The 27,722-nt window shown below is 43.8% G+C and overlaps 7 protein-coding genes and 1 long non-coding RNA gene across 17 annotated transcripts; 4 read left to right on the forward strand and 4 right to left on the reverse strand.

The window, feature by feature from the left end:
• Window positions 1-122: 122 nt before the first annotated feature.
• On the forward strand, window positions 123-13,510 carry LOC120449969 (alpha-tubulin N-acetyltransferase 1). Of its 3 annotated transcripts, none has more exons than XM_039632675.2 (7): window positions 123-694; window positions 7,947-8,140; window positions 8,233-8,388; window positions 8,477-8,872; window positions 9,389-9,551; window positions 11,679-11,737; window positions 12,376-13,510. In XM_039632675.2, exons 2-7 carry the CDS (start codon window positions 8,034-8,036, stop codon window positions 12,890-12,892), a joined length of 1,398 nt encoding a protein of 465 aa, XP_039488609.1. In that variant the 5' UTR covers window positions 123-694; window positions 7,947-8,033; the 3' UTR covers window positions 12,893-13,510. The 3 variants fall into 3 exon arrangements, with proteins under 3 accessions (XP_039488609.1, XP_039488611.1, XP_039488610.1); XM_039632677.2 differs by lacking the exon at window positions 12,376-13,510 and adding an exon at window positions 11,850-12,295 and having other exon boundaries at window positions 134-694; XM_039632676.2 differs by lacking the exon at window positions 123-694 and adding an exon at window positions 7,176-7,308.
• LOC120449972 (phosphoserine phosphatase) lies at window positions 2,282-3,829 on the reverse strand. Its single transcript, XM_039632680.2, has one exon. It carries the CDS (start codon window positions 3,530-3,532, stop codon window positions 2,720-2,722), a length of 813 nt encoding a protein of 270 aa, XP_039488614.1. The 5' UTR covers window positions 3,533-3,829; the 3' UTR covers window positions 2,282-2,719.
• On the reverse strand, window positions 5,982-7,048 carry LOC120449976. The gene is made up of 2 exons (XR_005616233.2): window positions 6,882-7,048; window positions 5,982-6,802 (listed from the first exon to the last, which is right to left on the reverse strand). It is a non-coding gene; the product is annotated as an uncharacterized LOC120449976 (long non-coding RNA).
• Window positions 9,851-11,399, forward strand: LOC120449971 (putative mediator of RNA polymerase II transcription subunit 26). The gene is made up of 4 exons (XM_039632679.2): window positions 9,851-10,098; window positions 10,158-10,262; window positions 10,319-10,897; window positions 10,960-11,399. Exons 1-4 carry the CDS (start codon window positions 10,021-10,023, stop codon window positions 11,191-11,193), a joined length of 996 nt encoding a protein of 331 aa, XP_039488613.1. The 5' UTR covers window positions 9,851-10,020; the 3' UTR covers window positions 11,194-11,399.
• Window positions 13,494-16,070, reverse strand: LOC120449974 (cleavage and polyadenylation specificity factor subunit 5). Of its 2 annotated transcripts, XM_039632681.2 has the most exons (5): window positions 15,690-16,070; window positions 15,368-15,632; window positions 15,128-15,293; window positions 13,789-13,903; window positions 13,494-13,725 (listed from the first exon to the last, which is right to left on the reverse strand). In XM_039632681.2, the coding sequence occupies exons 1-5, from the start codon at window positions 15,833-15,835 to the stop codon at window positions 13,704-13,706; spliced, it is 714 nt and encodes a 237-aa protein (XP_039488615.1). In that variant the 5' UTR covers window positions 15,836-16,070; the 3' UTR covers window positions 13,494-13,703. The 2 variants fall into 2 exon arrangements, with proteins under 2 accessions (XP_039488615.1, XP_039488616.1); XM_039632682.2 differs by lacking the exons at window positions 13,494-13,725; window positions 13,789-13,903 and adding an exon at window positions 13,961-14,955.
• A 248-nt stretch (window positions 16,071-16,318) lies between these two features.
• Window positions 16,319-20,888, forward strand: LOC120448259. 4 transcript variants are annotated; one of them, XR_005616090.1, is made up of 5 exons: window positions 16,319-16,613; window positions 16,703-17,586; window positions 17,700-17,869; window positions 17,927-20,287; window positions 20,355-20,888. XR_005616090.1 is itself a non-coding variant. In XM_039630177.2 (5 exons), the coding sequence occupies exons 2-4, from the start codon at window positions 17,143-17,145 to the stop codon at window positions 18,906-18,908; spliced, it is 1,596 nt and encodes a 531-aa protein (XP_039486111.1). In that variant the 5' UTR covers window positions 16,319-16,613; window positions 16,703-17,142; the 3' UTR covers window positions 18,909-18,943; window positions 19,974-20,313. The 4 variants fall into 4 exon arrangements, 3 of the variants coding, with proteins under 3 accessions (XP_039486111.1, XP_039486110.1, XP_039486112.1); XM_039630177.2 differs by lacking the exon at window positions 20,355-20,888 and having other exon boundaries at window positions 17,927-18,943; window positions 19,974-20,313; XM_039630176.2 differs by lacking the exon at window positions 20,355-20,888 and having other exon boundaries at window positions 17,927-20,313.
• LOC120448261 lies at window positions 20,876-22,303 on the reverse strand. The gene is made up of 2 exons (XM_039630179.2): window positions 22,143-22,303; window positions 20,876-21,776 (listed from the first exon to the last, which is right to left on the reverse strand). Exons 1-2 carry the CDS (start codon window positions 22,173-22,175, stop codon window positions 21,027-21,029), a joined length of 783 nt encoding a protein of 260 aa, XP_039486113.1. The 5' UTR covers window positions 22,176-22,303; the 3' UTR covers window positions 20,876-21,026.
• Window positions 22,304-24,570: 2,267 nt separating this feature from the next.
• On the forward strand, window positions 24,571-27,477 carry LOC120449076 (eukaryotic translation initiation factor 4E1). 4 transcript variants are annotated; one of them, XM_039631377.1, is made up of 6 exons: window positions 24,585-24,740; window positions 25,702-26,031; window positions 26,119-26,495; window positions 26,559-26,658; window positions 26,910-26,997; window positions 27,059-27,477. In XM_039631377.1, exons 2-6 carry the CDS (start codon window positions 25,975-25,977, stop codon window positions 27,220-27,222), a joined length of 786 nt encoding a protein of 261 aa, XP_039487311.1. In that variant the 5' UTR covers window positions 24,585-24,740; window positions 25,702-25,974; the 3' UTR covers window positions 27,223-27,477. The 4 variants fall into 4 exon arrangements, with proteins under 4 accessions (XP_039487312.1, XP_039487311.1, XP_039487310.1 ...); XM_039631376.1 differs by having other exon boundaries at window positions 24,590-24,740; window positions 25,463-26,031; XM_039631378.1 differs by lacking the exon at window positions 25,702-26,031 and having other exon boundaries at window positions 24,571-24,740.
• Window positions 27,478-27,722: the final 245 nt, after the last annotated feature.

The raw sequence follows: 27,722 nt of genomic DNA on the forward strand, positions 1-27,722 counted from the left end.
TTATGCTAGTTAGCTTACCAGCCTTCATTGCAATAACTGGAATGTATTAACACGTTGCGCTTCGCGCGACACACACATTCAAAGACTGCCATCCCTAGCCTATCGATTGGCGCACCAGCAGCTTGCCATCTCTATGTGGCAAGCCAAAGCTTCGCATCTGGCTCCAAAGAAAACCACTTCACCCCCAAAAATCTGTGCTCGCCGCAAACGCTGTTCAGTTTTTAACCGACTTTCGTGCAAAATCCACGCGTCACGGCTGCGGCCATATCATCCGGTTCCGTACTCCGATTCCCCCAATATACATACACAAACAAACAAAAGCAACAAAAGGCGGCGAATTTCCCAGGTGGCTGGAATTATGTGTTAAAGCAAAACAAATATAAATATACAGAATTACAAAAGGCACACCCGAGCTCAATCGCATTCTTTTTTTTTTGTCTGATTTGAGACAAATTTCAAAATCAATAAAATAAGACAAACCCCACCCCGCCCCGCCGCCGCGTGTGTGAGTGAGATACATAGTTACGGCCGCATCGCAACGCGCAGCATCCGTACGCATCCGAAAATTGCAGCAGAAAAGCCGGATTAGTGCAATCGGCCACTGGAAACTGGAACGCCAATCCGTGAGATATTTCGATTTCCAAGCCCAATCCCTACGAGGCTTTCGTGTTTAACCGTTCCTCCAAGCGTTGCGGTAAGTCTAGCTTCGTCAAGCTTTCTGTTTACGTTTATGCCAGTTTTTCATATCCATTTCCATTCCGCTGTCCACCGCTTTCGCGTTCGTGCCGCTGCCGTGTGGCTCAGTGGGCACATAAATAAAGCATCTTTACGTCATGCGACGTGCGCTGAAGTCATTACCAGCAGACACCAGCGGCCAAGCAGAAATGGTCAGGAAGCGCCTCATTTGCATGGCAGCCACAGTAGAATTTCTGGTGGTTCTGTACGCCCCATAAAGTTCCCAACCGTTTTCTGACGCAGTCTTATTAAGACAAAAAGTCAGTCATGGTGTGGATATATTTCAAAAAGTACGTCATTTAATTGGCATCCACAGTGGAACTTCTACTAGAGAAATCACCTCTTCTAGTAGAAAATTGCATATCAAACAATTTAGTTGAAACATAACGTATAATGGGAACATTTTATCAAAAGACTTCAAAAACTATAAAAGACATCGTAACTTCAGATAGCCTCCTTTATAGAATCCCCACTGTAGTGCCCAAAATAGATGATTCACTTGGGCTGCAGGGCATAACAGATGCCTTTTAAGCCCAGTTCATTAGGATGGTGATATCATCGGCGGCTGCTTTCTTCCCGTTCTGCGTTCGAATGCAGCCTGGCCTTAATTCACGCCCCTATACCGTTCACACGGCAGTCGAATCACGCCTAATATGGTCCACATTTAAGCTGGCTCAAAGCGTTTTCCGCCGTCAATTAAACACGATGACGTTGACCGCCAAACCGCTCGTTCCATTCATGGTTTACCGCCCAATGCTGCCACCCACGCTTCGGCCTTGCCTTTGTTTTTGCTTGCCAACTGTTTCAACTCCGCTGGAGTCGATTACAGCAATTGATAATTGCCGCAGAGGCGTTGTTTTCTGGTTTTTAACGGCCTTTGAAGCCGCCAATTGCTGGCACCTTCGTGCTAAAATCGAAAGGAAATCAAGCTTGGGCAATTAAACAGCTGGTCTTCAAGCAAAAGCAATAAAAAAAGTTTATGCTTAAAAATAAAGTTTCTTTTACTATAAATGTATGCCTTATCTTATTTCTCTATTAGTTATGGTAGTTTAACTTCAATAAATAAAAAATAGCTGAAATGGTTTAAACACGCTAGTTTATACAAATAGCCCAGCTTAATGAATTTTTGAAAGTTAAAACCTGGAATCGTTTGCCCACCAATTCGTTTTTCCTTTTCCCACGACCCCGGTTTGTGGACCCTGCACCTCGTCTATTGCTATAATTTTGTTCTAAAATAGGCTTACAAATTGTTATACTCGTCAGAGGTTGAAAGTAAATTTATAAATGTTCAAAGGAGATCTTTCTACAACCAGACGTCATGAAAAGTGGATTTATTTTATTGTTGTAACCTAACTGACTATTATAGCAATGGCTAATTGCTATGCAAGGCTGGGGTAAAAACATTTAGGTTTTAATTGGTTTTACTTAATTGCCTGCGTTTGGTTCTTACAGTTCAATCCTAAAAAGTACTACCCAGATTAAAAAATTAATTTCTAATTTTTTAAAACGTTATAATTGCAATAAAATGTACAATAACAACATACAGTTCGAGAGAAGAATAAATGGTTTATTTTAATCAAATAATTTGTTTTGAAAAATTTTTTTAAACCTTCGCTGCTGGTTTTCTCGGTTTCATTGGCCATAAACATACAAATACAGGAAGTAATATTTTTTATGTGCATGCAAGTTCTTTGAATGCTTAAGCTTGAACTGTTTATTAACATAAAGGCGCACCCTGTATTTTTACAACTTGCTGCTTCGTGCGCGTTTAACATTTGCTGTTAAGTTAACAGTTAACAAAGTTGATTTCACTTGTTCCTTTTCCATTATTTTACTATCGCTTTTTATTCTTGTTTACCTACGAACTAACGTACATATTATTACACACATACTTGGACAGAAAGCTGTGCATCACTATAAGCTATAACACGTTGATTTCAAATACTAAATTCGCCACTCCCCCACCGTCTTACGTATACGTATCTCACTGCCCCATCAGCTGCTCAAAGTCCGTTACGTAATACTGCGCCCGGCGATAGACCTCCGGCCGCACGACATTGCCACCGAAACCTATAAAGTAGTTGGCTGGCGGTACGGCCTCCAGATCGGTGGCTCCATCGCCGATCATGGTGATTAGGGCATCGTCGCTATTCTCCTTCCTTATCAGGGCGATGGCCTCTGCCTTTCCGCCGGAACGCGATGTCGGCTGGCTGATATCAAAGCTATCGTATTCGCCCAGATAATCAAAGAGCATCTTGTTGGCATACACGTTTTTCAGCGGAATTCCCAATTCATTGGCCACGGGCGCAATTAGGCAATCGAATCCGCCGGATATCAAATAAACCTGTTTGCCCTCCGCCTTCAAGTGGCTCACGAAACGCTTCACGTTTTTGCTCAGTGTACTGGGACGCTCCTCAATGAAATCCCTCACTTGCTGCTGTGTGGGCCTGATGATGTTCAAGCGGATTCTAAGGGCATCCTGGAAGGTCATGGCACCGCCCATCGCCTCCTTGGTGACGCGCGCCACCTCGCTACCCTTGCCGCAATATTCGGCCAGTTCGTCGATGCCCTCCTCGCAAATCACCGTGGAGTCCACATCGAAACAGACGATCTGCGACTGCTGGATGACCTTGGCCGCCAATTGGGGCTGCTTGGGCGGCGTTATGGCCGAGGCCACAGTGGTTTTGGCCGCCCCACCGGTGGTGCCATTGCCATTGCAATTCAGCTGCTTGGCCAGCAGATTATGGCCAGTTGTGGCTGCTGCAGGACGCGCCAAACTCAATACGGAACCGCTCATCGTGACCGGCGAACACGTTGTGATTTCTTTTTGGAGGGGTTTAGTTTGACGTAAAAGCTTCGGCTGTGGCTGTGTTTGGTGCCCAAAATTTTCCACTGCTTCTCTTTTTGTGTATCTCTTATATCTTGTGCTTTTTTTGTGTGTATGTTTTCTCGTTTCGTTTTGCACACGCGCTTCGCGTTGCTGGCCAGCTGTTATTTGTTTTTGTTTGATAAGTCGTTACGGTTTGTAGTGCCTGCGGGTTTTCCTTAGTCGAACTGCTCGCGATGACTGATTTTTCACAAGTGACTCAAAAACAGTCGATCGCCCTTTTAAGAAAACCCGCTGAACGCACACAAAAGCGGTTTCTCTCTTTTTGTGGTTCTCTCTTTCCACACTGACCACACGGAACGAAAAGTTGATGACCACACAGAAAGAAAAATGTATGTCGAAACGAAATAAAACTATTTTTGTCGAACTTGCTGATTATACATGGCAATTTTCAACACAACAAACTAAATTAAAAATGTACATATAAGTATACATTCGAACATGAAACATTTGAAAATTCATTCTTTCAAAATCAAAACGCGGTTTAACATCGGACTTAAATTGTATAGTTATTTGATTTGTTTTCAGTGCAGCGATCGAATGATAAGCATTACAAGTGTGCGAGTGGGAGAGAAATGCCTTTTCGTTACTAAACCCCAACTGTTTTCTTTTTCGGTCAGTTCAGTAAGACTTCCAGAACGCCCTACCTTCTATGGATTAATTTTGTTTATCCGCGAATTACGCTCAATTTTCATTTAATCAGTTTCAATTGAGAGAGAATTGCATTTGGGGGGAAACATGAACCTTTGATCCCAACATGTGCTGCTTGAATGCGACAATGTCTGCTTATCACAAAAAATATAAACAATAGAAACAATTATGGTTAGCTGTCATTAAACTCGCGACACTCGAGTGCTTAGAAGAACCGCCTGGAACCGGATTTTCCAGCAGGCGACCATCGCTCCTTATCTTTTCTGGCACCATTTCATACTTGAAGATTGGCAGGAGACCGGGTTCTGGGTCCAGACATCGAAAGACTACCTCAAATGTGATCGGCACACAAATAACAAGTGTGGCATTTATGACCCCGGTTCTAGAAGCGATGTCTGGTAAAATCCAAACTCGGGCGCATGGTGCTTATCACTTTGAAAACGAAGTGTACTTTTTGCGTCTGGTTGATCCCCCTGCATTCAATACTTTCTATTTTGCATTAATGCTTAATCATTGATGTGGAAAATAACCGAAATCTCAGCTGATTACTGCTGGTGTAAGCCTCAAGTATTTTTAAATCGGCTAAACTTATATTTAAAATGTGTTCCAGTCCTAAATTCTGATGCAATTTATAGCTACTGTTGCAATGTCATACGCTTCCATGTAAGCTAGAGTATCTCTTTGTCAATTTTCTCTCGGGATATTCATGATTTGACTTTTGAGTCTCTAGTAAGTAGATATAAATCAACAACAAAGCGAGGCGAGTGCAATTTCAATTGCGGACAAAAACAACAAAGACGGCTGTAAATGCAATTCTCTCTGCGGTTTCTTGTTTTTGTTATCGTTGCTATGGCAGTTTTTTCGCATTTGTAGAATAACAAGTTGTTTTGATCGTTTGCGATCGTTCTGTTCGTGGCAAACAGCTCGAAAACAACAAAATAACCTGCGGCTAGACCGCAAAAAAGTATTTCAATGCCACGTTATCGATAACGATAAAGAATTCATTGCGTGCAGTGCGTGCATGTGCATGTTGGAGCATGTTCTCATGCATATTTAAAGCTTACTTCGGCCAACGACTTCCACCAAACAAAGCCGTAAACAGTTGACTGTTTTTAATTGCCGTTGCCTTGAGCGACCAAATAACCAAAGAAGGAAGGCAAATCCAAGGGAATAACGACGCCGACCACACCTGTACCTTTACCTGAGCCTGTCAGCGGCTGCGGCACCTGTCGTTTACCGTTATTTTTTGTTTTTACCTTGACAACTCGTCTTGGGTTTTGGGTGTACCTTTCGGTTCTGCATTTATCGATTGACCTTGTTGCTGCATAAATTTCCAACCAAGTCCGTTTCCATTTTGTATATGTACACACTTTCCCTGGACATACAAACTAAATAGAGGTAGGCTCGTCACCTGATTCGAGCCGCATGGCAAAGTACCCGAGCTGACTAATTTATTATGCCTTTTGAGAATGCCTGGCGCGATAATGGTTCTAATTCACAAAACAATTCGTTGGACAGTCGAAATTATTAAACTCGAACCGATAAAATACCATTTTTGGCATCGAGACTTTGTACTACTACTACATGTTGGCATTCTAGAATAATATAATATTTTGTTGCATACTTTTAAACACATCGTTTTGATTAGGCTTTTCACAGAGATGAGAGTTACATACAAGAAAATAGTAATAAAAGTAGCTAAGCCAAATAAAATAATAGTAAAAACGTTTATTTAAAGCTTAAAAACTGTTCGACTTATGAGCATTCTACTGTACTTCCATATACAGCACTGCGGAATTCGGCGAACAGTTGACAGCTGTTCTGTAATGGAGCTCTCTGGCCACACCCCCAACTATTTCCGCCCACTTCCAGTCCAAAATGCCGGGGGCTTGCATAATGACACGACACTTTGTGGGATTGTTATTTTGTATTGCAGCCAACAGTTGATAGGCTCGGCTTAATGACTATTATTCCAGACTGAAGGCTGAGCGAAATTGCTGTATTAATTTTCATCACCAGGCAGTTTAATCGGGAAATGACTATTTATATTTGGGTTGCCAATTGTTTGCACCTCTCGATTGATTTGTTTTTCCAGTGCTGTTTCCATGCCGCGTTGTTGTTTGTGTGCTGTCTACTGATTAACCGTTAAATTGAATGTGACGATCCCCCTTTCCTCTCTAACACTTGACTTGTTTACGGCTGCACGCGATTTTAATTCCGCTGATTAACTCTCTCACGCTCTCACATTTACAGCACACCTGCACGTATGTGAATTATGTGTGTACTTGTATGTACATAAGTGGAAGAGAGTCAAGCTCACTTGACACATTTACAAGTGGAGCAAAGGGGGAGCACAAGAACTGCAGTCTCCCTCTCGCACTCACCCCTTAATGCGGTGCGTGGTTTTCTTTGTTGTTCTGGTTCTTTCTTTTTTTGTCCTCTTGCATTTTTGTTTTGCATCGCTTGATGTTGGTTCATAAACAGTTACAAAGTGGGCTGATTGTGTATGGTAACGTCAACGGTTGTGCACTGGAAAAATAAACAGCCATTGCAATAACAACAACAATGTAGTCCCCTTTGCTGGGGGCCAACCACATGTGCCACTTACAGTCGAGCTCGCACAACTAGCACTAAAAAGCTGAGATGTTTTTAATAAGTAATGAATATAAACAAATAACTAACTGGGTCTCAGCTCTCAATCCAAAGCATTAGTCCAATGATTTTCTTTCATTTTGTTTAAGTTTTTTTCACACGATCTTCCTCACATGGCATATTATTGATTCTAGCGATTCTTATTATAAGGCTTCGAAAAGTTTTAAGACATTGGCAATACTAATGTGTGCACTGCTGTAGGTGTTGTTGATATGTAAAAATGAAATGAAAACACGTCATTTGCCGACGATGACTTTTCTGTTGCTATCGCACTGGAAACTCGGGCAGCGCCGCTTACTGCGACGCCGGCAGAGAGTTGTTTAACTTTTCCCCTGACAAAATCGTAACAAAGGGAAAAGTTTTGCTGCCCCGCCCCATCAAAGGTAATTACAATTGAATGCTCTGCTCTGCTCTGTTCTGCGTTATCGTTACCGAGTTCGTTGCACTGCGAATTTACAAAGGCGGCGGCGGCATGCAAGCGACCAACGTTTCGTCCTGACAGACACGCCCCCTCGAAACGGAAGCCATATCCCGACTCCTGTCGCATGGGATTCGCCGCGAAAACGCAACAGTTTCGATTGTAATCCGAGTCTAATGCGCCGATTTGGGTCAACAGGCGGAGTCGGAAACAGCAGCAAAACTAATGCTGATGCCGAGGGATTGCCTCCAAAAGTACACTGGCAGAAAAAGCTATGAATGTTTTTAGAGTAGGGAAAAATATAATTGATTCTCACATAAGTACATGCATGATTACTTCTTCTTGCGATCAATTTATGAAAGATTTAACATTTTGCGATACAAATTTCTCTGTGTGTCCACGTGTGGGTTTGCATCTGCCGATGGCAATAGCAACAGTGATTGGCTTGATTGCATGTGCAGCGATTCCCACACAGCGAAATAGACAAAGCCAAAGCCGAAAGCCAAAGGCGGGTTTAATCGAGCGGCAGCAGCTAATCAAATTGTTTGCACACCGCTTTTGCAACGCTCCATTAAATTCGCAATTCTCATTTCTCAATTGCAGGGGTCCACCACACACACACACACACACACACAAGCTTAGTGCCCCACACACACAGAGGCCCCAAAAGAACAATCGAGGGGCAGCATAATGGTGGAGTTCCGCTTCGATATCAAGCCGCTGTTCTCACAGCCCATCATCAAGGTGACATCCAATCTCCTGCCGCACACCTTCCGTGGCGATCGGCGTCAGAGTTTGTGAGTATTGAAATTGTACGCGGAGTGTGGTCTTGTGGGCTTTGATCCGACTAACCGCTACTCTTTCCACACTCACCCACGCATGCACGCAGAGATGCCACCACCAAGATGTCGGAGATCATCGACCGGCTGGGCCAGCTGTCGGCCACCTCGCAGGGACTCAGCAAGCCGGTGACCACGGCCCAGCGCCTGAGGATGTCCGACAACCAGACCATCTATCTGCTGGCAGATATTGAGGCGGGTCACAAGTAAGTTATCCCAAGTAGTAATCATACCTCCTCATGAAGGGATTATCTTGCCAGGGTAGCGTATCTTTAACTTTTTAACCTTTTTCAGTGGCGCCGTCGTAGGTCTACTAAAGGTCGGCACCAAGGATCTCTACTTGTTCGACGAAACCGGGCAGACGCGCAAGGTGGAGCAGGCTCCATCCATTCTGGACTTCTATGTGCATGAGTCCCGGCAACGTGCCGGACTGGGCAAGCGTCTCTTCCAGACGATGCTCAATGAAGAGCAGTGGACGCCACTCAAGTGCTCGGTGGATCGGCCGTCGGAAAAGCTACTGGCATTCCTCAGCAAGCATTACGGATTACAGCGGGTCATACCGCAGGCAAACAATTTTGTGCTCTACGAGGGATTCTTTAACGATGCGGCATCGGCGAATGGACATGGTAACGCCCATGAGCACGCCCAGTCGCCGCAGCGCACCCAGAATGGCCTGCACATCACAAATAGGTGAGCGGATTGGGAGCGCAGAAGGCGTCGCCCATGCTGATTTAGCCACCTGGCGCAGTCCGTGGCAATTAAGGCGTTGCTTTCGCCGCTGCAGGAAACATTTCACTTTCGGCCTCAGTTGGCCATTTCTTTTGGCCCCATTTGCATATCGTATGGAAATCGGGCTTACGATTTGTTTGTTTGTTTGTTTGCTAAAGGAAGCCCGCTGATCGATAAAACTCGGTCGCATTTGATTAATAACATTGCTTTAATGGTGGCCTGTTGCTTGCTTCGCTTTTTAAATTCTCTGTATACCATTTAAAGAGAAATTACTAACAGAAAATAATAATTTTATCGCTTAGTTCTCAGTAACGTTATTTTCTTACCGAAAGACTTAATTGATTGGTATACAGAGATTTGATATGATCTATGCCATTCCTTATTCTAAATGACTAATGATGCTTAACTCTTTCTCCACATGAAACGCTAACTGTTAACCAAATGATAACCAACGATAACACACCACATCGTCAACAGTCCTAACACACAGCTCTTTGGTGCTACTTACCTGGGCGAGGATTCTAACCGGCGGCGTGGTTCCCAGCAGCAGACTACACCGAATGCACTGCTCCAGCAGATAACACAGATCTCTCCAACCGGACGATATGGGGCAAAGCGTCCCACCTGCAGCATGGCCGAGGTACTCAAAGATTCTACTCAAGCGTAAAGTTAGCTGACCCGATTTCTAGTGTCCATGAGGCTTAAATTTCGATATTGTTGATTTGTAAAATTCCAATTGGTTTATTGAGTGTGTATCAGTTACGAGGTCATAAGAAATTATAATCGAAATTTGGGGAATGCCATTGCAGATAAATTGTTTGTTAGAGCTTTAATTTTTTGGAAGAAATCACAAAGCCCTTGAATAACAATCCTAGTTGGCCGACTGTCCAACATTCAATCTGTCAGCTTCAAGATCCCCAAACGACTTGGACTTTAGCTTAGTTTAAATTTATACATCCCAGCGGTCGGATAGCTCTTTCGACTTCCTGTATACAAAAATATATTTGTATTTTGTACACTTTTTTTAACTGAAAAAAATCATCAACTATTTCCCTCGCGATTTGTGCTGAGTTTTTCGTGCGGCTAACTAATTTCCAGTGATTTAATTTATGGATGCCAAACGTGGTAATGCCTCTGGGGCACGCCAAGGCGGTGGTGGCTATCATGCCTCCAAGACGAGCGTTGCTGTAAGTTGGTCGACTAACACACTCTCCTCGAGATGATGACTGAATCACCTGGTTTGTAGTCACGCCATGCCGGTGGTGGAGTAGCAGCGGCAGTGGGTCACAAGCAGGCCAGTCAGGTCAGCCTGACGCCCAGCCAGTCCAGGAATACCAATGCCAACGATAATGTAAGATGCTTCCCTCGTTCGGAATCATTAGCCAAAGAAATAATGATAAATCACAGCCTCGCAAGAGTCCATTGGACGCCCTGAGCCGCAGCGGCCCCGTACGCAATCAGAATCCCTTCCAGCGTCGCTCTGGCTTGCAGGATGTGGATGATGCCTTTCTGGCTTCCAACGCTTTTGCCCGACCGCCCCGGGTTCGCCATTCTGGCCTTGACAGGGACAACATGCCGCAGGCCGCAGTAGGCGGAGCACCTGGTGGACAGCAGGCATCGGCTCCCATTCCCGCCCAGCAGCAGCAGCAACAACAGCAGCAGTATCAGCAGATGCCTCCAGTGGATGCCGTGCCACAGCAGCAGATGCCTCCGCCGGCAGCGGTGCCCTCACAGCAGCAAATGCAACAGCAGTACGTGCAACAGCCGGCTGCCGGTCAGCCGACGCGCATGGAACCGCCACCCTCGGGACGGGCTCATGTGCATCAACAGCAAATGCCTCATCAGCAGCATCAACAAGTGCCGCAGCAGACTGGCTACGAGCAGCAGCAGCAAGTGGTCCAACCAGATGCACAAATGCAGAATAAATATGCAAACCAGCAGTCGCATCAGCTGCAGCCGCAACATCAATCTCCCCTAAATGGATATGTAAATATAACTTCGTTTATACGACCATCTTCGAAGAGGTTAACCACCCACCTGACCCACAGCCCTCTCAGCCTCCAAACGCTCCACAGGCATCTACGCCAACCACCGGAGGAGCAGCAGCAGCAGCGGCTCCTGGAGCAACTGGCGGCAATAATGCGCCCAGGGAAAATGCTGGTGGTTCTGCTGCACCGGCGGATGCAGAGATGTGCACCACGTGCCCCAACTGCCAGACCACGATCTATCTAGTACGCTCCCCGGAACTTGGACATGGCGATGCCGGCTTACCAGTCCAGTAAATGATGAAATCTTCCCCGAGTGAAATGCACCAAATTCTAAGTGCAAATCTCTGTTGTTTTATGACCCATTGTTTTGTTTTAATGTAACGACGATTTCTGAAGGAATCCAAACTTCAATGAAGCTCCCTTTAAACTGGACCGTGCTCTAATTTTGGAACAAATGTGCGAATTGAACAATTCCAAATAAAGAAATTAGAGAGTTGTAATACGGTCGGTTACATAGAGTGGGTCATGTGGGGTGTATCGACCCCAAAATCAGGGGTTGATATTTTGGCTGCGTGCCAAGTGGTTGTTTTTTAGGGCAACACAAAAGCTATTTTGCGTTTTGTACGTGGCATTTATATTAAGTTGTAGAGCTGGCAATTAATAGAGAAACTCATTGAATTGTATGGCCCACGAATGGGCTATTAATATAAGTTAATAGGCCGATCTTATCTCTAATTATTTCAGCCCAAATTTGACCTAATAAATTTCTCTATTTTCAGATAATTCATGCTGGCAACTCGAAGGGCGGAAAAGGCAATGGCAGTGCAGAAACAAATAGGTAAAAGCTCTCAATTGCTTACACTAAATAATATCAATTTGCTGGCATTATCATTTTGTGTATGGTCTTCATTTGGGTTTCATTTTGTTCTTTTTTTTCGTTTGTCTTTCAGAATCAAATAGACAAAGCCAGTCTACAAAAATTGCACACGGCTGCTTCACATACAAAATGAATAGAAATCAAAACTAGATAAACTGATATATCAATTTTTAATAACCATTGTACAAAGCTTTGATTTTAGCCAATTATTTATATTTTCGCGTAGTTAATTTATACAACCGATGAATTTACTTAATTTACAAGTACAAACTGAAGAAGCTGCACTTGCCGCATGCCACCACCACCCACCATCCACAACCACCCACAACACAACTCAAGAATTACAGAAACACTGAAGAGTACCAACCCACTAAATCGGATCCGCTACACAAGACACACGAAAATACCTGACAAATTGTGATTACAACATATATAACTTATCATTTAACATTTAACTACATACTTGTTGGTCGTAACTTATTTCGTTTTTTTCCCGAGCAATAAAATCAATTATATTAATTCAGTGTCTCCCAGTGCTGTTATTATGTTGTAGTTCAATAAAGACTAGTTTTAACCACTCTATAAAACTCTTTCAACAGTGGCAATGAAAGTCGCGATATTGCAGAGATAGCCGAGCAACTGCAGCGGCAAAGCCTGGCCGACTTGGAAGCCAGCAGCTATGAGCCGGAGCCAGAAGTTGAACCGGAAGTTGAGCCGGAACCCGAACCCGAACCGGAGGTGATTACGCCCCCATCACCGCCGCCAAAGAGCCACACTCCGACTCCACCATCCGTGCGATCTCCCGAGGTGGCCGAGAGCATTGTGGGCGACAACCGGAGACCCCCGGCTTTCCAGCTGAGCAAGCAGCACACGGGCATGAAGAATCGCTCGTTTGGCGTCGGAATGGCCGTGATGCCCAGCACCAAGATGGAGTTCGATCAGATGGAGCGCGAAGATTTCGGAGTGGTGAAGATCAACCGTCCGCCTGGTCATGAAGTCACCTCGCCGGGCCAGGACAACACGGATGCCATGTCCACGGTGTCCTCCGGCGGCGGTGGCGGCCTCACCGACCAGGGCTACTACGATCTAAAGTTCTATCACAATAAATTGTGGTAAAGATCACAAAACAGAAACCACGCAATATTTGCTAACATCTTTTGTACGTGTGGCATAAGCATAATTAAACAAAATTAATCTAGTCCTTAAGATTGTATTGTCTAATCAAAATAACACACCAAACGGTTCCTGTACTTCAGTTCGATGATTTCGATTTCGTTGTGAGCTTCTTCTCAGACTTTTTGTTGATTTGTTCATTTGTTACAAGCCACGCACTCCGAAGAGCATACTTAACCTAGAGCCTCACAATTAAACGTTAACAATAGCAAATTTAAATGTACGTAGAGTAATTGCCGGCGGTACTGAGCTAGATAATTTACAACACATACTCGACTTTGGTTGAAAAGATCCTTTATTAATCATTTCGCTTTGTACTGTGGATTCTCAAGACCCTCTTAATGTTATCCAGCCCGTGTGTATCTTCCAATTACAGAAAACGCGAATATTTCGAACAAATCTATGGCGAGTACATGCTATAGGGATAGCGCCAGTTGGCCAGAAAACATCTTCATAACTATACTCAACATTTCTTAAAACATTGTCTAACATTTAGTTGTTAGAACAAAACCCCCAAAATGCAAATAGATTAAAGATGAAAATATACAAATAAAGCACAAATTTTGTCGACTCTATTTGCCAAGTAAAAGGGCCTGGCTTTCCATTTTATCTGCAATACAATTATGTACGTTTACACACACACATGAAATGGAAATCTACGGGCTGATCTGTGGTGCTGAAATCTGTAAGGTAGAGCTATCGTTGGTGCTGCTTCTGCTTAAATATTGCTGGACGTGGACCCCTCCGTCTACCTTTACATGTAGATAAAGTTGAATCTGCAGAGAGAAGCATAAATAAGTGGGGGAATCTTGAAACTCTGACATAAGTTACAAACTTACCTGCAGAGGGCCTGCGGCAGGGATGAGATGATGGGTCCATAACCTTGCGAGTTGTCGTATAGCTCGAACAATGGCGCAGCAACAAGCTTATAATTTTTGGGTACAGCAAATAGTGCTAGATTACGGAAAACGATAGAGACAGAATTCATGTATGTAGAGATATCAACGAGCATTCAAATTCACAGGATATATTATCTAGGGATATTACAATCGGTTGTACAGTTTACATATTAAAAATCATTTCGCAGCCGTAAGATATAAAGAGAGTCGTATGCGTTTTGTTTTACATTCATAGTTGGTTACGTTAGACTAATTAATTGGATTCGCTGCGACTTGCAAAGCGTGACTGGCACTTTGCTGGCCCAGCGATGTCTCCTAATATCAGATATGAACATAATTTCAATTAAGAGCAACATTATACATGATATGTGCGCTTCGACTTGTGCGCTGAAATGCTTCAGCTGGTGGGCATCAGTTCATTTCAGTGCACAGCGAATGCTTAAGCATTAGCAAGTATGGGCCAAAAAAGGTATAAACAGTTTTTGCTTGTGTTTACATAAACGAGTGCTTAATTTAAGGAGCGACTTGCGACCTGACTGCCCTGCATGCGTGCAAATCTGCAAAACACGCGAGATTTGGGCACATGACTGCGACAGCCAGCAACGTTACAATGCTCTCTGCTGCCTGCCCGGTGGATTGGTTTCGGTAAATACACAACAACCTTAAGATGAACAACACATGACACTTCACAAAAGTAAGAATAGAAGCTAGGAAATAAATAAATATGTAAATAGAAGGATAACATTGCTGCGCTCAGTCTCACAAGTATGTCGACATATTTACAAAATTAAGTACAAGAACAATCTTTGAATTTCGAATGATCAAAATCGGGAAATAACAAAATATGCCAACACTCAGTCCTGAGCAAAAATACAATTTGAATTTGATTTCAGACATGTTGTACAATTGGACTAGAATCAAAACTAACTAAGAAGTTGCCTGCGCCAGCTTTGCGATCTGTTTGTTTCTTTTCTGTTTGATCTGTTCTGTTTGCTCGATTGTTGTTCTATGGCATTGCACTCTTGAGAGTAGAGTTGGGTAGATACGACACACACGGCGCTAATGGAACTGCTCAGGGTACATCGTAACTGGCGTTCCCGTCCGTATCTAAACAGCATTGAAAAGATATGACATGAGGTTTGTTAGCGTATTCGGTTTTTGGCAAACAAAAACAATCTATAGGTTATATAAAGTACATGGAGAGATGGATATTCTGGATACACGGTGTGCTCGTTATACCTACGCGTAGGGACTTACAAAACGCCCTGCGGATATTTACCCTTTTCATGTAGCTGGACAAGGAAAAGCCGCTTGTGCTCCTTGGGCTTGGTGATGTGCGGCGGAATGTATGGATATTGCGGTGGCTCGAAGTTCGGCCGCCACCAGTTACCAATCGTGTCCTCGACAATCCACTCCTGCTTCACGCCGTCCTGACGACCCAGCGTCTAATAAAAATGAAAAGTAAGCACTGTTATGTGGTAGGCCTTAGGATTAGGAATGGGGTTTATATTCCACTTACCTCGGATAGCAATCGCTTGAGGCCCTCGACTTCATCCTCGCCGGCGTTTAGCTCGCCACCGGGCAGTTTGAAGAACGTGGTGCCCAGCTGCAGAAGCAGGACATGTGGCAGTCCGTGCTCGTGGACAAGAAGCACTCCCTCAACGGACCGCCGCATGCCGATCCGGTCGAACTCCTCGCGCATTCGCTGGAATCGGGATGGCACCGACGGATCCTTCTCAAAGAGCGGCTCCTTGGTGCCGAATGTGTAGTTGGTCAGGGGGTATCTAAAACAAACGATCCATCTATCATGTGCATCTAGAAATGAAATGTGTTGTACCCACAAGTTGATGGTGCGATTGATGGTCAGCGCCTGGTTGGTGTACTTCTGGGTACCGTTGTTATTGCTGCTAGCTGCATCCGCTTGGCCTTGACTGCCGCGGCGCGGCCACCCGGAGCCCGATTTGTTTGAGACTTGCGAGGACGCCATTTTGTTATACACACCACCCCTGTGGGAAAATTTGCAGCGCAAGCTGGCCTACTTGCTGGCGAAATCCTTTGGTTGTGCGTTGGAAACTTGTTTTCCAACAATTGTTTAATGCTTAACTGTTTATTTACAATTTGGACTATAAATTAAATCTCACTTTTAGCCGTTTAATTACACTTTTCTGTCCAGCGCTTGTGCAAAAAATTAACCGGCTGGACGAGGGCTGCAAATGAATTGATTGATGATGAGCGGAACCGGTTCGTTGAACTAGATTCTAGAATTTATCGATTTTATCGTACATTGTGCAAAAAATATTATAAAGACACATTGTTTAATATTTCTTAAAGTTGTATTTGTTTTTTTCTGTTTTATTTATAAATGCAGTTTAAAATTATAGTTTGTTTATATATGTAACGACATCCCTGGTGCTTGCAGCCATGTGGCAACGCTCTGAAGTTTCGCAGTAGCCCCATCCGGCCACACTGCCCCATTAGTTTTTTGTTTATGTTGGGTTGTCGGAAAGATCGGCTGTTTTCCGTGTGTCCGTCTGCCATGAAAAGCTGCTAAAAAGCTAAATATAAAAATCAGCGCAGCACACACGTTCCGCTGCCTGCATTGTTTTCCCATTTTAATGAGTAATTTTGTGAGTGCGAGTCAGGAAAACGCATCGTGTGTGTATATATATACATAAGTATGTAACTGCGCCCGTTTGTTTGTGTGTGTTTTTGTGTGCATGGTGCAATGGAAAAGTGATTATTATAAATGAAAATCAGTGAAATGTGTAAGTGTGGCACCGCAAACGCTTTGAACTTTTCCATTTTCTTGTTTTCACCTCGTCTTCTCTTCTCTTCTTCACCCCCTCCCCCGCAGACAACCAACTCCCACTTGTACGTGTGTAGGAAGGCAGAAGGGTGTTTTGCATTCGTGTGCGTGCCAGATAAAAAGACTTTGAATTTCTGGAGGATATTAGTGTCAACCGAGGGGGTATAATATGCCGTAGGCCCTAATATGCAGGCAAGTCCATCAATTACGCCAAAGGTCAGAGGTTAGGCACGCAGCCAGGATCCAAGGAGCAATAATAATGTTGTAAGAAGGCGACCTGTAAGCGAGAGCGAGAGAGCTGGTGTTTTGGTGTGAGTGCGTGGTAGAACAAAGAGGACGAAAAACACGGCTAACGAATTCGCCGCACGACACGTTCGCCGCAAGGCGAATTCAAGCTTATCCCAGTGAACGAATGAACAACAAAAGGATATCTTATTGAAACTGATTAAACTAAAGACTGCCGAAATAGTTATATAAAATCCGAAACCATGTCTGCGGCCGAACTTGAAGCGGAGGCTTCTGCCCACGAGCAACAATCCCAGCAACAACAACAAAATCAATCACAAAGCGAGGAGATAAATACAAACACTGCCATCAATGCAAATGCACCCACAACAAACAGCTACAACAACAATTTGGATACGGAAACACAGCTCCAGATGCACCAGGATCCGCAGCAGCAGGAAATCGAGGGCAACAGCAACAATGGCATCACAGGACTCGGCCTCAGTCTGATGAACTCCTCACCGCCGCCGCACAGCTACCGACACTCGCGGGCCTATCGCCACTTCAAGAATCCGCCGCAGCCCCACATGTGCATCCGCACCACCACGGAGGCGGGCGAGGAGCTCTTCATCAATGTCCTCAGCTGGACGCGCATTGTGATACCGCAGGAGCCCAGCGATCCCATTCCCCTCTACGGAGGCATGCGGGTAAGATAACTTCGATTAAGAGTCATCAAACATCTACATCCATATTCCCTTTAATAGTAATACATTCCACATGAGAAAAACATAATGTTAATGAGATTTTTGTTTCTTGTCAGGTACCGCCTGGCAGCCCACGCAGTCCTCCCATTGTCTTTGCCGTAATGGCCAATCCGGAGGTGCTCAAAGACTCGGGACGTCACAGCAAAGATCCTGAGGAGCGACGAGCTATGGTTGAGCTGATGTGCGACTTTGTGGAGGCTATGAATCCAGGCGTGAAATTAGTCAGGTATATAGTGCATGATTAAAGAAAGAATACATTTTGATATATTTGATATATCACCAGAAACGCCGTAATACTTAAGGATCGCGATATCTCAGGCGAACTGAAGGATGTCTGGAATGCCGTTCAGGCGCAGCGCGATCGCGAGAGGGAGGAGCAGATGATGCAGCAGCGTCAGCAGCAGCACTACCAGAACATCACCACGCAGCAGATGTTTCCCAAATCGCCGGACGCAACGCGGGCAGCTAGTGCTGGTGCTCCAGTGAACGAGGCCAGCCCGCCGCCGGCTCACCTATCTGAGCCGCTGCTGGCAGAGCAGGGAAATGGCAACGGCAATGGCAATGGCATCACCCTGGCTGTGTTTGCCCAGCAGCTGGACAACAAAGTGACCAGCGAGCAGGCTGAACAGCAGGAGCAATCAGCAGCAGTCGTGGAAGATGCTTGCGTGGATCAAACGGATGCCGGCAGTTCGGTGAATGGATCATCTACTGTGCTGGACAATCAGTCGGTGGCGGTGGAGACCGAACCGGAGGTAAAGGTTGCACCATCGGCAGCCACGAATGGTGCTAGCACTCCAACAACCAGCAGCTCAACACCCACAGCAAAAGACACATCATCTCCAACTCCAACTCCGGCTCCCGTTGTTGCTCCCGTTGTCACACCAACTCCGCCACCTGCTGCTCCCGCAAAGAAGGAGAAACTGGGCGGCTTCTTGCCCAACGGCTGCATCTTCCCGCGCTTTAAGAACAACAAGCACAAGGACAAGGACAGCAGTCACAAGGAGGGCAAGAGCAAAGAGAAGACTCTGCTGAATGCGCTGAAAAAGAGCAAAGAGAAGAAGGTGGCGCCCAGTGAACAGCCGACAGAGAAAGCAGCCGCCTCGGACAACGGAACCACGCAGTACGAGAAGAACTGCATCAACAATCTGGAGTGCGAGGTGCAGAAGCTGGACTTGAACAGCGGCAGCAATGGTGACAATAGCATGTTCATCAAGCTGAAAGTTTCGCCGGCCAATGCCACAGCAGCGGCAGCGGCGGCAAAGTAGAGATAATCCTGAATTTACACACACAAATCTCGTAGGTAAGTGGGAAGTTAGGACGGAAGAGAGTCGGAGGCGGCTCTCTCCAGTGAGCACGAACAGTGTCACTGTGTCAGCACTTAGGGCTTAGAGTCATGGATAGAGTCGTGTAGCATATACAAGATTTATATATACAGATATATATACATTCACACACCCGTTTACACCGTTGGTCAATTTTTTTGGATAACCACTCAGAACCAGGACTAGATGACTAACTAACAGTTGTGCCATGCTCCAGCTCATAGACATTTATAGACAAGACAGCGCTTCTCCCAGGATCTTCCCCGGCATTTAACTGACGACAGAATGATAAACGTATTTACATAGTTCAATATATGTATGATTCGCATACAGTTTGCCTTATATACAACAAGCCCAAGAGAGCGACAAGAACCTAGCAAGAACCAGTTGATAAGCACGTGAATTAATGTATTTAAAACGTAATCGTCGAATGAAACTCATGCGCCAAATGAACATCATCCCAGCACACTCCACATCCTAGACTAACTACTTGCTCCATTCCCAAATTGTGTCATCAGCCGTGCTGGATACCATCCACCCACCAGATCACCACACATCTCCCACTCCATCCGTAGCCATAACCATATCCGTGCAAAAGTATTAAGAAACTTCGCAGATCCAAGAACCCTAAAACCTGGAACTGGATCGATTGATCTCCACGCTTTGAAGTTGAGGGGCAGTGAAAACAGCGGATGGAGTTTTAAAGCCGGCTCTTTAGTGCCACGACTAACTTATGTACCTTAGTATACCCGAATGCGAAAACAGTATACAGACCACCCGCAATGTCGCTATTATGATTTATATTTTAAAGTTTAACTTTTAGTTCCTCTTATTTGGTACCGACCGTAGGGGGAAAGAACTACTTCTCTTTTTATTTATTTTCCGTGCGTGCTTGTTGTGTTGTAATTGATACTGTTGGAATGTTTAACTTTTACTGCGTTTATTGTTTGTGCTAACCCAATCCCTCAACTTCAAACGAAACCATTCACGAATCATATATTATTATAGAGAGTAAACCACTAGAAATCGAATAAATATTCGGGAAGCACCACTGAAAAATGGGAAAAACAAAAAAGTTTCAACTGCAATATCGGACTGAACAAAGCTGCCATATGAAATCTATATACATGTAATGACTTTGTATATAAAGTTAGCTACAGATTTCCATAAAAAACAAGAAAAAACGAAATTTCAATTGTGATTCCATCGAAAATCTAATTTTGTTTCCACATCGAAGAATTTGATTGAAGAACTCGAAACACATACACAACGTATACCGATACCGAATAAAATATAATTTTGTTTGCTAGGAAAAACCTCACGTAAGCGGAGATCCTAACAAAAAGAACTTCTCTTTTTGTTTTTAGTTCACTTTTACTTTTTTTGTAGGTGCCATACAGGAAGCGTGTATGAGAATTCATCAAAATTGATTTCATCCAATTGGTATTATATTTAAGCCCAGAGTTTCCTTAATTGTGAGTTGAAACACGAGTACCGAGAACCCTAAAGTATATGCTAGTTTTTAACTGGTTGTAAATTATGAATGCTCGTGTAAAATTAGTATTAAATTATAGCACGAACCCAACAACAGGAACAGCAACAAACATAACACTACAATTACAAATTAAATTAGTTTAAGACCCAAGTCTTCTAGGCGAAGAGCAAAAAGCAATAATTTTACTTGAAAAGAATGACACGGCAAGAAAATTATAATGAAAATGCGTGTGGCTAGTAACAGCAATAGGAGTAGAAGGGCATCTGGAAAACTCGAGAAAACCCGCCAGCTTCACTGTGTTTTTCCCGAAAGATGCAACACTGTTTCCTTGGAAAAATCTAGAGTTTTCCGGAGCAGCCAACACGCAAAAATACACATTTTTATATGTATATGTATGTAATAATAAAAGATCGTATTTGACAAAAGTGTATTCGAAGTTGCGATTTATTTTGCGAAGGATTTCAATAAATATGTGGAAATGTCTTAGCTACTTTCTACAGCACGTCCTATACAAGGCGAACCATGGATGCGATGCGATGGATCTGCCAAATCAGGATCTCTGGTTCCTACTCGTCCTTGTTGTTGACGGCGCGCAGGCGTTCCAGCTCGGCACGCTCCTCCTTGTTGCGCAACAGGGGGACATTGTAGTCGAAGGCGTAGAAGAAGCCCTTGGGCTCGCCGGTCTCCTCGGGTCCGGGCACATATGGCGGCTCCTCGTGCACGTAGGGCTGGTACTCGGGCTCGGTGGGCTGGTAGCGACCCTCCTGCTGGTACTCGGCGGCATAGGGATCGGGATTGTGGCCAGCGGCGGCGGCCAGCTCACCCCACAGCTTGAAGTGCTCCTCCTCGGCCTTGAGGACAGCGGGAGTTTTGGTGGCGGGCAGCTTAAGGTGCGCCGGACGGTTGTCCTCCACATGGAAACCGGTCTTATCCGCATAGTAGTTGGCCACAAAGTCACGGCCATGTGGTTGGACATACTTGTACGAACCGGTCACCTTGCCCGTCTCATCGCGCTTCTCGTTCTTGCCCTGATTCCAATCCCTGTAGCCGTAGGCGAACTGACCCAAACCATCCTGGCCATGGTACTGATGGGCGTCGTAGTGCTCCTCCACATAGTCCTCGGGATGCTCGATCACACGACCCATGTACACGAACTGACCCTTCTCGTTGCGGGCCTCCGGCAGGGGATTCTCTCCGGTTTTCGGTGCATACTCGATGTCGCCAATGCCACGCAGTTGGGCGCTGTTTAGGAACTGCTGGGCCTCCTCGGGAGTTATGTTGATCTTAAAGATGTTCTCGCCGCTGGCTAGGGTGGCCTGCAATAAATGAAGCGTTAAAACAATTAGCAAGACATTAAGACAGTCCATTAAAGTGTGTCTTAAAGTTTAGCAGACTTTATGGCCAATTTAACACGCAACACAATTCTCGAGAGATCACACAAAAAAGGGGTATGATGTCATATCAATATCATCAGTGATTCTCATGGTTTGTCTCATCTCACATGTAACACGATGTTTGCTTAACTTTTGCTCATTGTATAACTTTTGCATTTGCACTTTGCGATCCGATCCGCACACATTTGACATTTATAGAGTCACAACCCGGACTTTAATTGAATGGATCGGATGTATTGAGAGATGGTCGTAAATATCAGCTTAATTATGCAAATTATCTGCATTTACCAGCAACAGGGCAGCCAAGATGAAGCACTTCATTATGGATTCGGTTCGAAATATGAGTTATATATGGTATATCCAGGTATCACACTACGTTTTCGCTGTTCTCCAGTTGGCGGGCTACTAATAACTGAATATCCAAAGGCACTGCTTTATATACTAACTTTTAGATCGAGTCGGTCGGTTGGTCGGTATTGTTGTTTTTTGCGTTTTGCATAAATCTGAATGAAGATGTGCTGGGTGGCCGACTGTTTCACTGACCAGCAGTCTGAGCTTCACCTGTCCGGTTTCTTACTCAGCTTTAGAATCTCGCACAACACAGCCAGTGGCGGCAATTTGAAGTTCATTACCAGCTACGCTCAAATTCACACTTCTCACACTCGAATATATTCATATATTCGGAGAGATGCGGAGACAACTATGAAAACATCATTAATTGTATGTATGCCGCTTGGTCAATTAGTTATCTAATGGCTTTGTGGTCTACCCATCCATTGTTGCCTTCCACAGAACCCTTTTCGAATCGATTCAAGTGGCATTTTCAGCGCTCGTTGGCTGTCAGTTTCGAGTATCTTAAAGATACTTTTTTTGGCCAACGGAATTTGATGGTTCAGCATGCGTATACGGCGGCTGGGTGTCTCAAATCTGGTTTCGATTATCTTATCTTGATATAAACCATATAAACAGTTTGGATCTGCATTTTTTCAACAGTTTGGATCTGCATTTTTTCATCATAATTTTGTAGGAAATCGGTTTTTTGTCATAATGTTTTAAAATAGTATAAACATTTGTACCATTTTTACTGCAGATTCTGTTTGCTAGGTACCCAGTAGTCGATCCCTTAATTATGCAACTTTTTACCCTAACCACTTGACTATGATTTATTTACAATTAAGCATCTTTGAGCGCCTCAATTACTTTTTTCTTCTAATTAATGCAAAGTCTACTGCTTAAGGTTTAACTTTGACTCCGGGTTTCCTGTAGATCGGCGGAAGTTTTTTGTTTAGACATGCGCCAAGCACTTGAAGTCCGCGATTGACTGCTGCATAATTAGATGCGATGCGAGGCGAGTAAAATAGAGGATGCGATGGGTAATCACATCAGCACTCGGATAGGCGATCATGTGTCAGTTCAATAAGACCGGCTCAAGTGTAATTAGAGACCATGGATTTCCATTGGGTTTCTGGAAGGGATCTTGGGTTTTGCGGATCATCGATCGATCGTGCCGAGCTCTTGAAAGCCGCTTATTAGGCGTTTACAAGGGCAACTGCGCAGTTGCGCGGTTACAAAATGACTTAACTATTTAAATAATAAACACGCTTCACGTTTCTCAGGCTGGGTCCGTAAACATCTTCAATTTTCGGATTGCGTCTATACTGCAACAGTCCATTTTGAAAGTCAAGCGTATCCAAATCGCCACCTCATCAGCGATAGTATCATCCATTCCTCATTAGAAATATCATCAGCAACTGTTGCCGTGTGGTTCCATGTTCCCATGTTGTTTGGGGATCTTTTGGCTATTTTTAAAGCAGACAAAGGCGAGCCAATCTGTAGAAAGAGTTTTGATTGGTTCCAAATACTAAACAGCTTTAGTAACAGCTAAGGTTCTGTGTTATTCGTGATTCACCAACAGGTTAGGCTTAATTTAGTGGCAAAATATAACCTATTATTTTATTTTATTTATGTTATTCTCTAGAATTTCTGGAATCTTCAAGAAAAAGTAAACAATATACAGTCGTATTATTTGGAAAACTCTTTGATTCATTCTTAAGTTTGTTATTTTGTTTTTGAATTCCAATTGATGATGCCAATGTCTAAATAAAAACGAAGACCTAATTTCCAACCAAAAATCAGGTTTTCTGGGCTTGTCCGTCTTAAACTTTATTGATAATTATTTATAATATATTGTTATTTTTTGCTTTGAAACATCAAATAATTGCGTATGATAAATGAGGATGACGTTGTTGTTGATGGCGATCGTGCTGTGGGAATCAGATGAAATGTCAATTAAGTTTGCATTTATATTTTTGTTTAAAGCTCTAAGATTTGCTTTGCTATTTTAGGCGGAAGTTAAGCTCGGTCAGTTGTTGTTTTATGGCAATAAGAAAAATTAATTTTAATTAAAAGTTACGTATTCATGTATACTATATGGTTACAAAATTCTCCATAGGCTTGAATTAACCTAGGTGACAGCTTTTAATATAATAGAATTTTGTAATATAATTAAGCCCTCCCTAAAATTTAACAATTTAAAAGTCATGATAGTTAAATGGTAAATTCGTCGATTAAAAATATATTCAACAGATGACTTAAATATAAGCTTTAAAAATGTAACGGTCGCTGAAGTTTCATAGCATTCAGTCGGTGAGAGGCATTTTCAGAGTTGCCCTGTTCAACAATCGATAGCTGTCTTTGGTTGCTCGTCACTAGCTTTTCTTCAGGATACGGTCACACTGTCTGGCCACCAAAATCCCAAACTTAATTAAAGAATTAAATAATTCGTTTAATAATAAAGCCCAGTACCCTACGCAGTGCGAGTGCGTAACCGATATCAAGTATATATTTCGATAGGTCGAAATCATGGTAGTGTTGGAGACGGAGAAGGTAAGGCGAGAAAAGGCGAGCCGCATGGTTTCGATTTCGGCTGAGCCGTGGCAGGAACAACAAAAACAGGGTTGTTGCACAAGAGGGGAGGCGATAGTCGAGCGGAAAAGTGTGCAGTTGGCGTGGCTTCATCATCATTGTGTTCACCGATTTTCTACCCAAAATCAGCAATTATTTTGCGCACAGTTGCTTAATATTAATTGTACTTGCACGCTGTTGTCTACGTCATAGCTATCGCTCTCTCTGTCTGTCTCTATCAAGCTATCTCGCTTTCGCGGTCACTCGCTCTCTTTCCTCTCCTCTCGCATTTGCATACCACACGTTTTCAGTGTTCTCTCTCTCTCCTCACTCTTTGTGGCTGGAATTTGTCAAGACATCGCGCGTGTGTGTGTGGGTTTCTGTTTCTTTTAGCTACATAAATAGGCGAAGCAGAGACAAAAATGGAAAGAACGAAAAACGAGTGAATTACTGCAATTAAGCAGTCGCGAACAACAGTTAAATCATATTCTTGTCGGCCATTGCAGTCGCGAGCATCGCAAATCAACCGTTGGTTTTCTCTCCCTCTTCACTTTCCACCTCCTTTCTTTGAAGTTAATTTTTTTCAGTTAATCGCGCCGCTGCTTTGAACTCGCACACGCAGTCTCGAATTTTAGCCGCAACAAAAATTAAAATCATACAACTCTTTTAACTCAAATATAAAACAATTCCAATTCTTTCAACAGGCAATCTGTGTTTTTATGTCAAATACGTGCGCGTGTGTGTGTGTGCTGTAATTCCATCACCACTTTCGATTCGGAGTTTGTTAGGAACAGCATTAGTTTGCATTTTTTACCAGTAGCCTAATCCCTATTTAAGTGAAACAGGATACTCGAACTTCACATACTCAATAAATAGTTACAACACCCACTCAACCACACAACAACAACAAGTTTAACGAGTTTTTTGTATCATCATTACTTAGTTTTTTGGTTAATAATACACAAGTGAGCAACGAACTGCAGGGGAGCGAGATATCAAGAAACAATCCAAAATCCACACACACTCGAACAGAAATCAAAAGCTTCGCTCTCTCGCACACACGCACCAACCACCACCACCTCAACTATCACAAACACCACGACAGAGAGAGAGCGGCAAGTGAATCACGGCGAATCGAAACCGATCCGAATCCACTCCGGAGCCGAAAAAGAACTGATCCTACCATCAAACGCATCCAATAAACACGGCCGCCAACATGCAGAGCGACTTTCACAGAATGAAGAACTTTGCCAATCCCAAGTCCATGTTCAAAGTAATACTCTCAGTGCGCCTGTCGCTAAGCCAACCTAATCTAATCTTCTGAATCCACTCCCCATCTATTTGCCATCTTCTCCTGCAGACCAGCGCCCCCAGCACCGAGCAGGGTCGTCCGGAACCACCCACTTCGGCTGCAGCGCCCGCCAAGGCCGAGGCTAAGGATGCCAAGCCCAAGGAGGATCCACAGGAGGCTGGCGAACCAGCAGGAAACACTGCAACCACCAACGCTCCCGCCGGCGACGATGCTGTGCGCACCGAGCACCTGTTCAAACACCCGCTCATGAACGTCTGGACGCTGTGGTACCTTGAAAACGATCGGTCCAAGTCCTGGGAGGACATGCAGAACGAGATCACCAGCTTCGATACCGTCGAGGACTTCTGGAGCCTGTACAACCACATCAAGCCCCCATCAGAGATCAAGCTGGGCAGTGACTACTCGCTCTTCAAGAAGAACATTCGGTGGGTTTGGTGTTTATTGCATCTCTGCCAATATTACCTTACTAACTGATTTTCTACTTGCAGTCCCATGTGGGAAGATGCAGCCAACAAACAGGGCGGTCGTTGGGTCATTACCCTTAACAAAAGCTCCAAGAGCGATCTGGATAACCTATGGCTCGATGTGGTAAGTGTACAGTAAAACGAATGGTGAGAGAGGAGGATGGTCTATTTATAGTAAATGTACATTCTTGAAAGGCAAAACATAAAAAAAGTCAATTGATTTTGCAGTATAAATGCCTGCTTAAAGAAAATATTAACTAAACTTTTGCTGATACTAGCTTTTGTCATTTCAAATTTTTCTTAGGAACATTCAATATTAAGCTTAGATCATAATTATTTTTCGCATATGACTAACTACAACTGTTTTCCTTTCAGCTGCTTTGCCTGATTGGCGAGGCCTTCGATCACTCCGATCAGATCTGCGGGGCTGTTGTAAACATTCGCGGCAAGAGCAACAAGATATGTAAGTGTTCACACCCCCAACTCCTTTGGAATGCCTTTGTTCAACGATTAATGCTTTTCAGCCATCTGGACTGCCAATGGAAACAACGAGGAGGCTGCCCTTGAGATTGGTCACAAGCTGCGCGATGCCCTGCGTCTGGGACGCAACAACTCGCTGCAGTATCAGTTGCACAAGGACACGATGGTCAAGCAGGGCTCCAACGTGAAATCTATCTACACTTTGTAGGCTGTCTAGCCTCGCTCCACAATCGATCCGATCCCTCACAGCTTAGTTAGTTTGTGTTACTTTTATTTATCGTTATAAACAACAGTAGCGATTGATCGATCGTAACTCTTGTCCAAGACCCGCGTAACGAAACCGAAACAGACCCCTTTGTTATCAAAAATCGGCATAACAGAAAATCTATCCGCTTTTTGTAGTCATTGTCAATAATGGATTTAACGGAAAAATATTATAATAAAAACTTACACTAAAACCGGATACTGTGATCTTTGATTTTGTATAAATATAATTTTGGATATGGCTCAGTATTTGTATATATATAAATAGAACCTTAAGAAAAAATTAGGTGCATGAAAAACCTATAGTAATTATTTTGAGATAATCATTTTATGATTGTCAAGAACATGACTGGCTTTCCAATTATGCGCACCTATGGTAGAACTTCCTAATTTGGGAATGAATTTGTTGCTAAAAATACGTTACCCATTTTTAGGGTGGCCAAA

The sequence above is a fragment of the Drosophila santomea genome, chromosome 3L (assembly GCF_016746245.2).
Source record: "Drosophila santomea strain STO CAGO 1482 chromosome 3L, Prin_Dsan_1.1, whole genome shotgun sequence".
Taxonomy (NCBI): Eukaryota; Metazoa; Arthropoda; class Insecta; order Diptera; family Drosophilidae; genus Drosophila; species Drosophila santomea.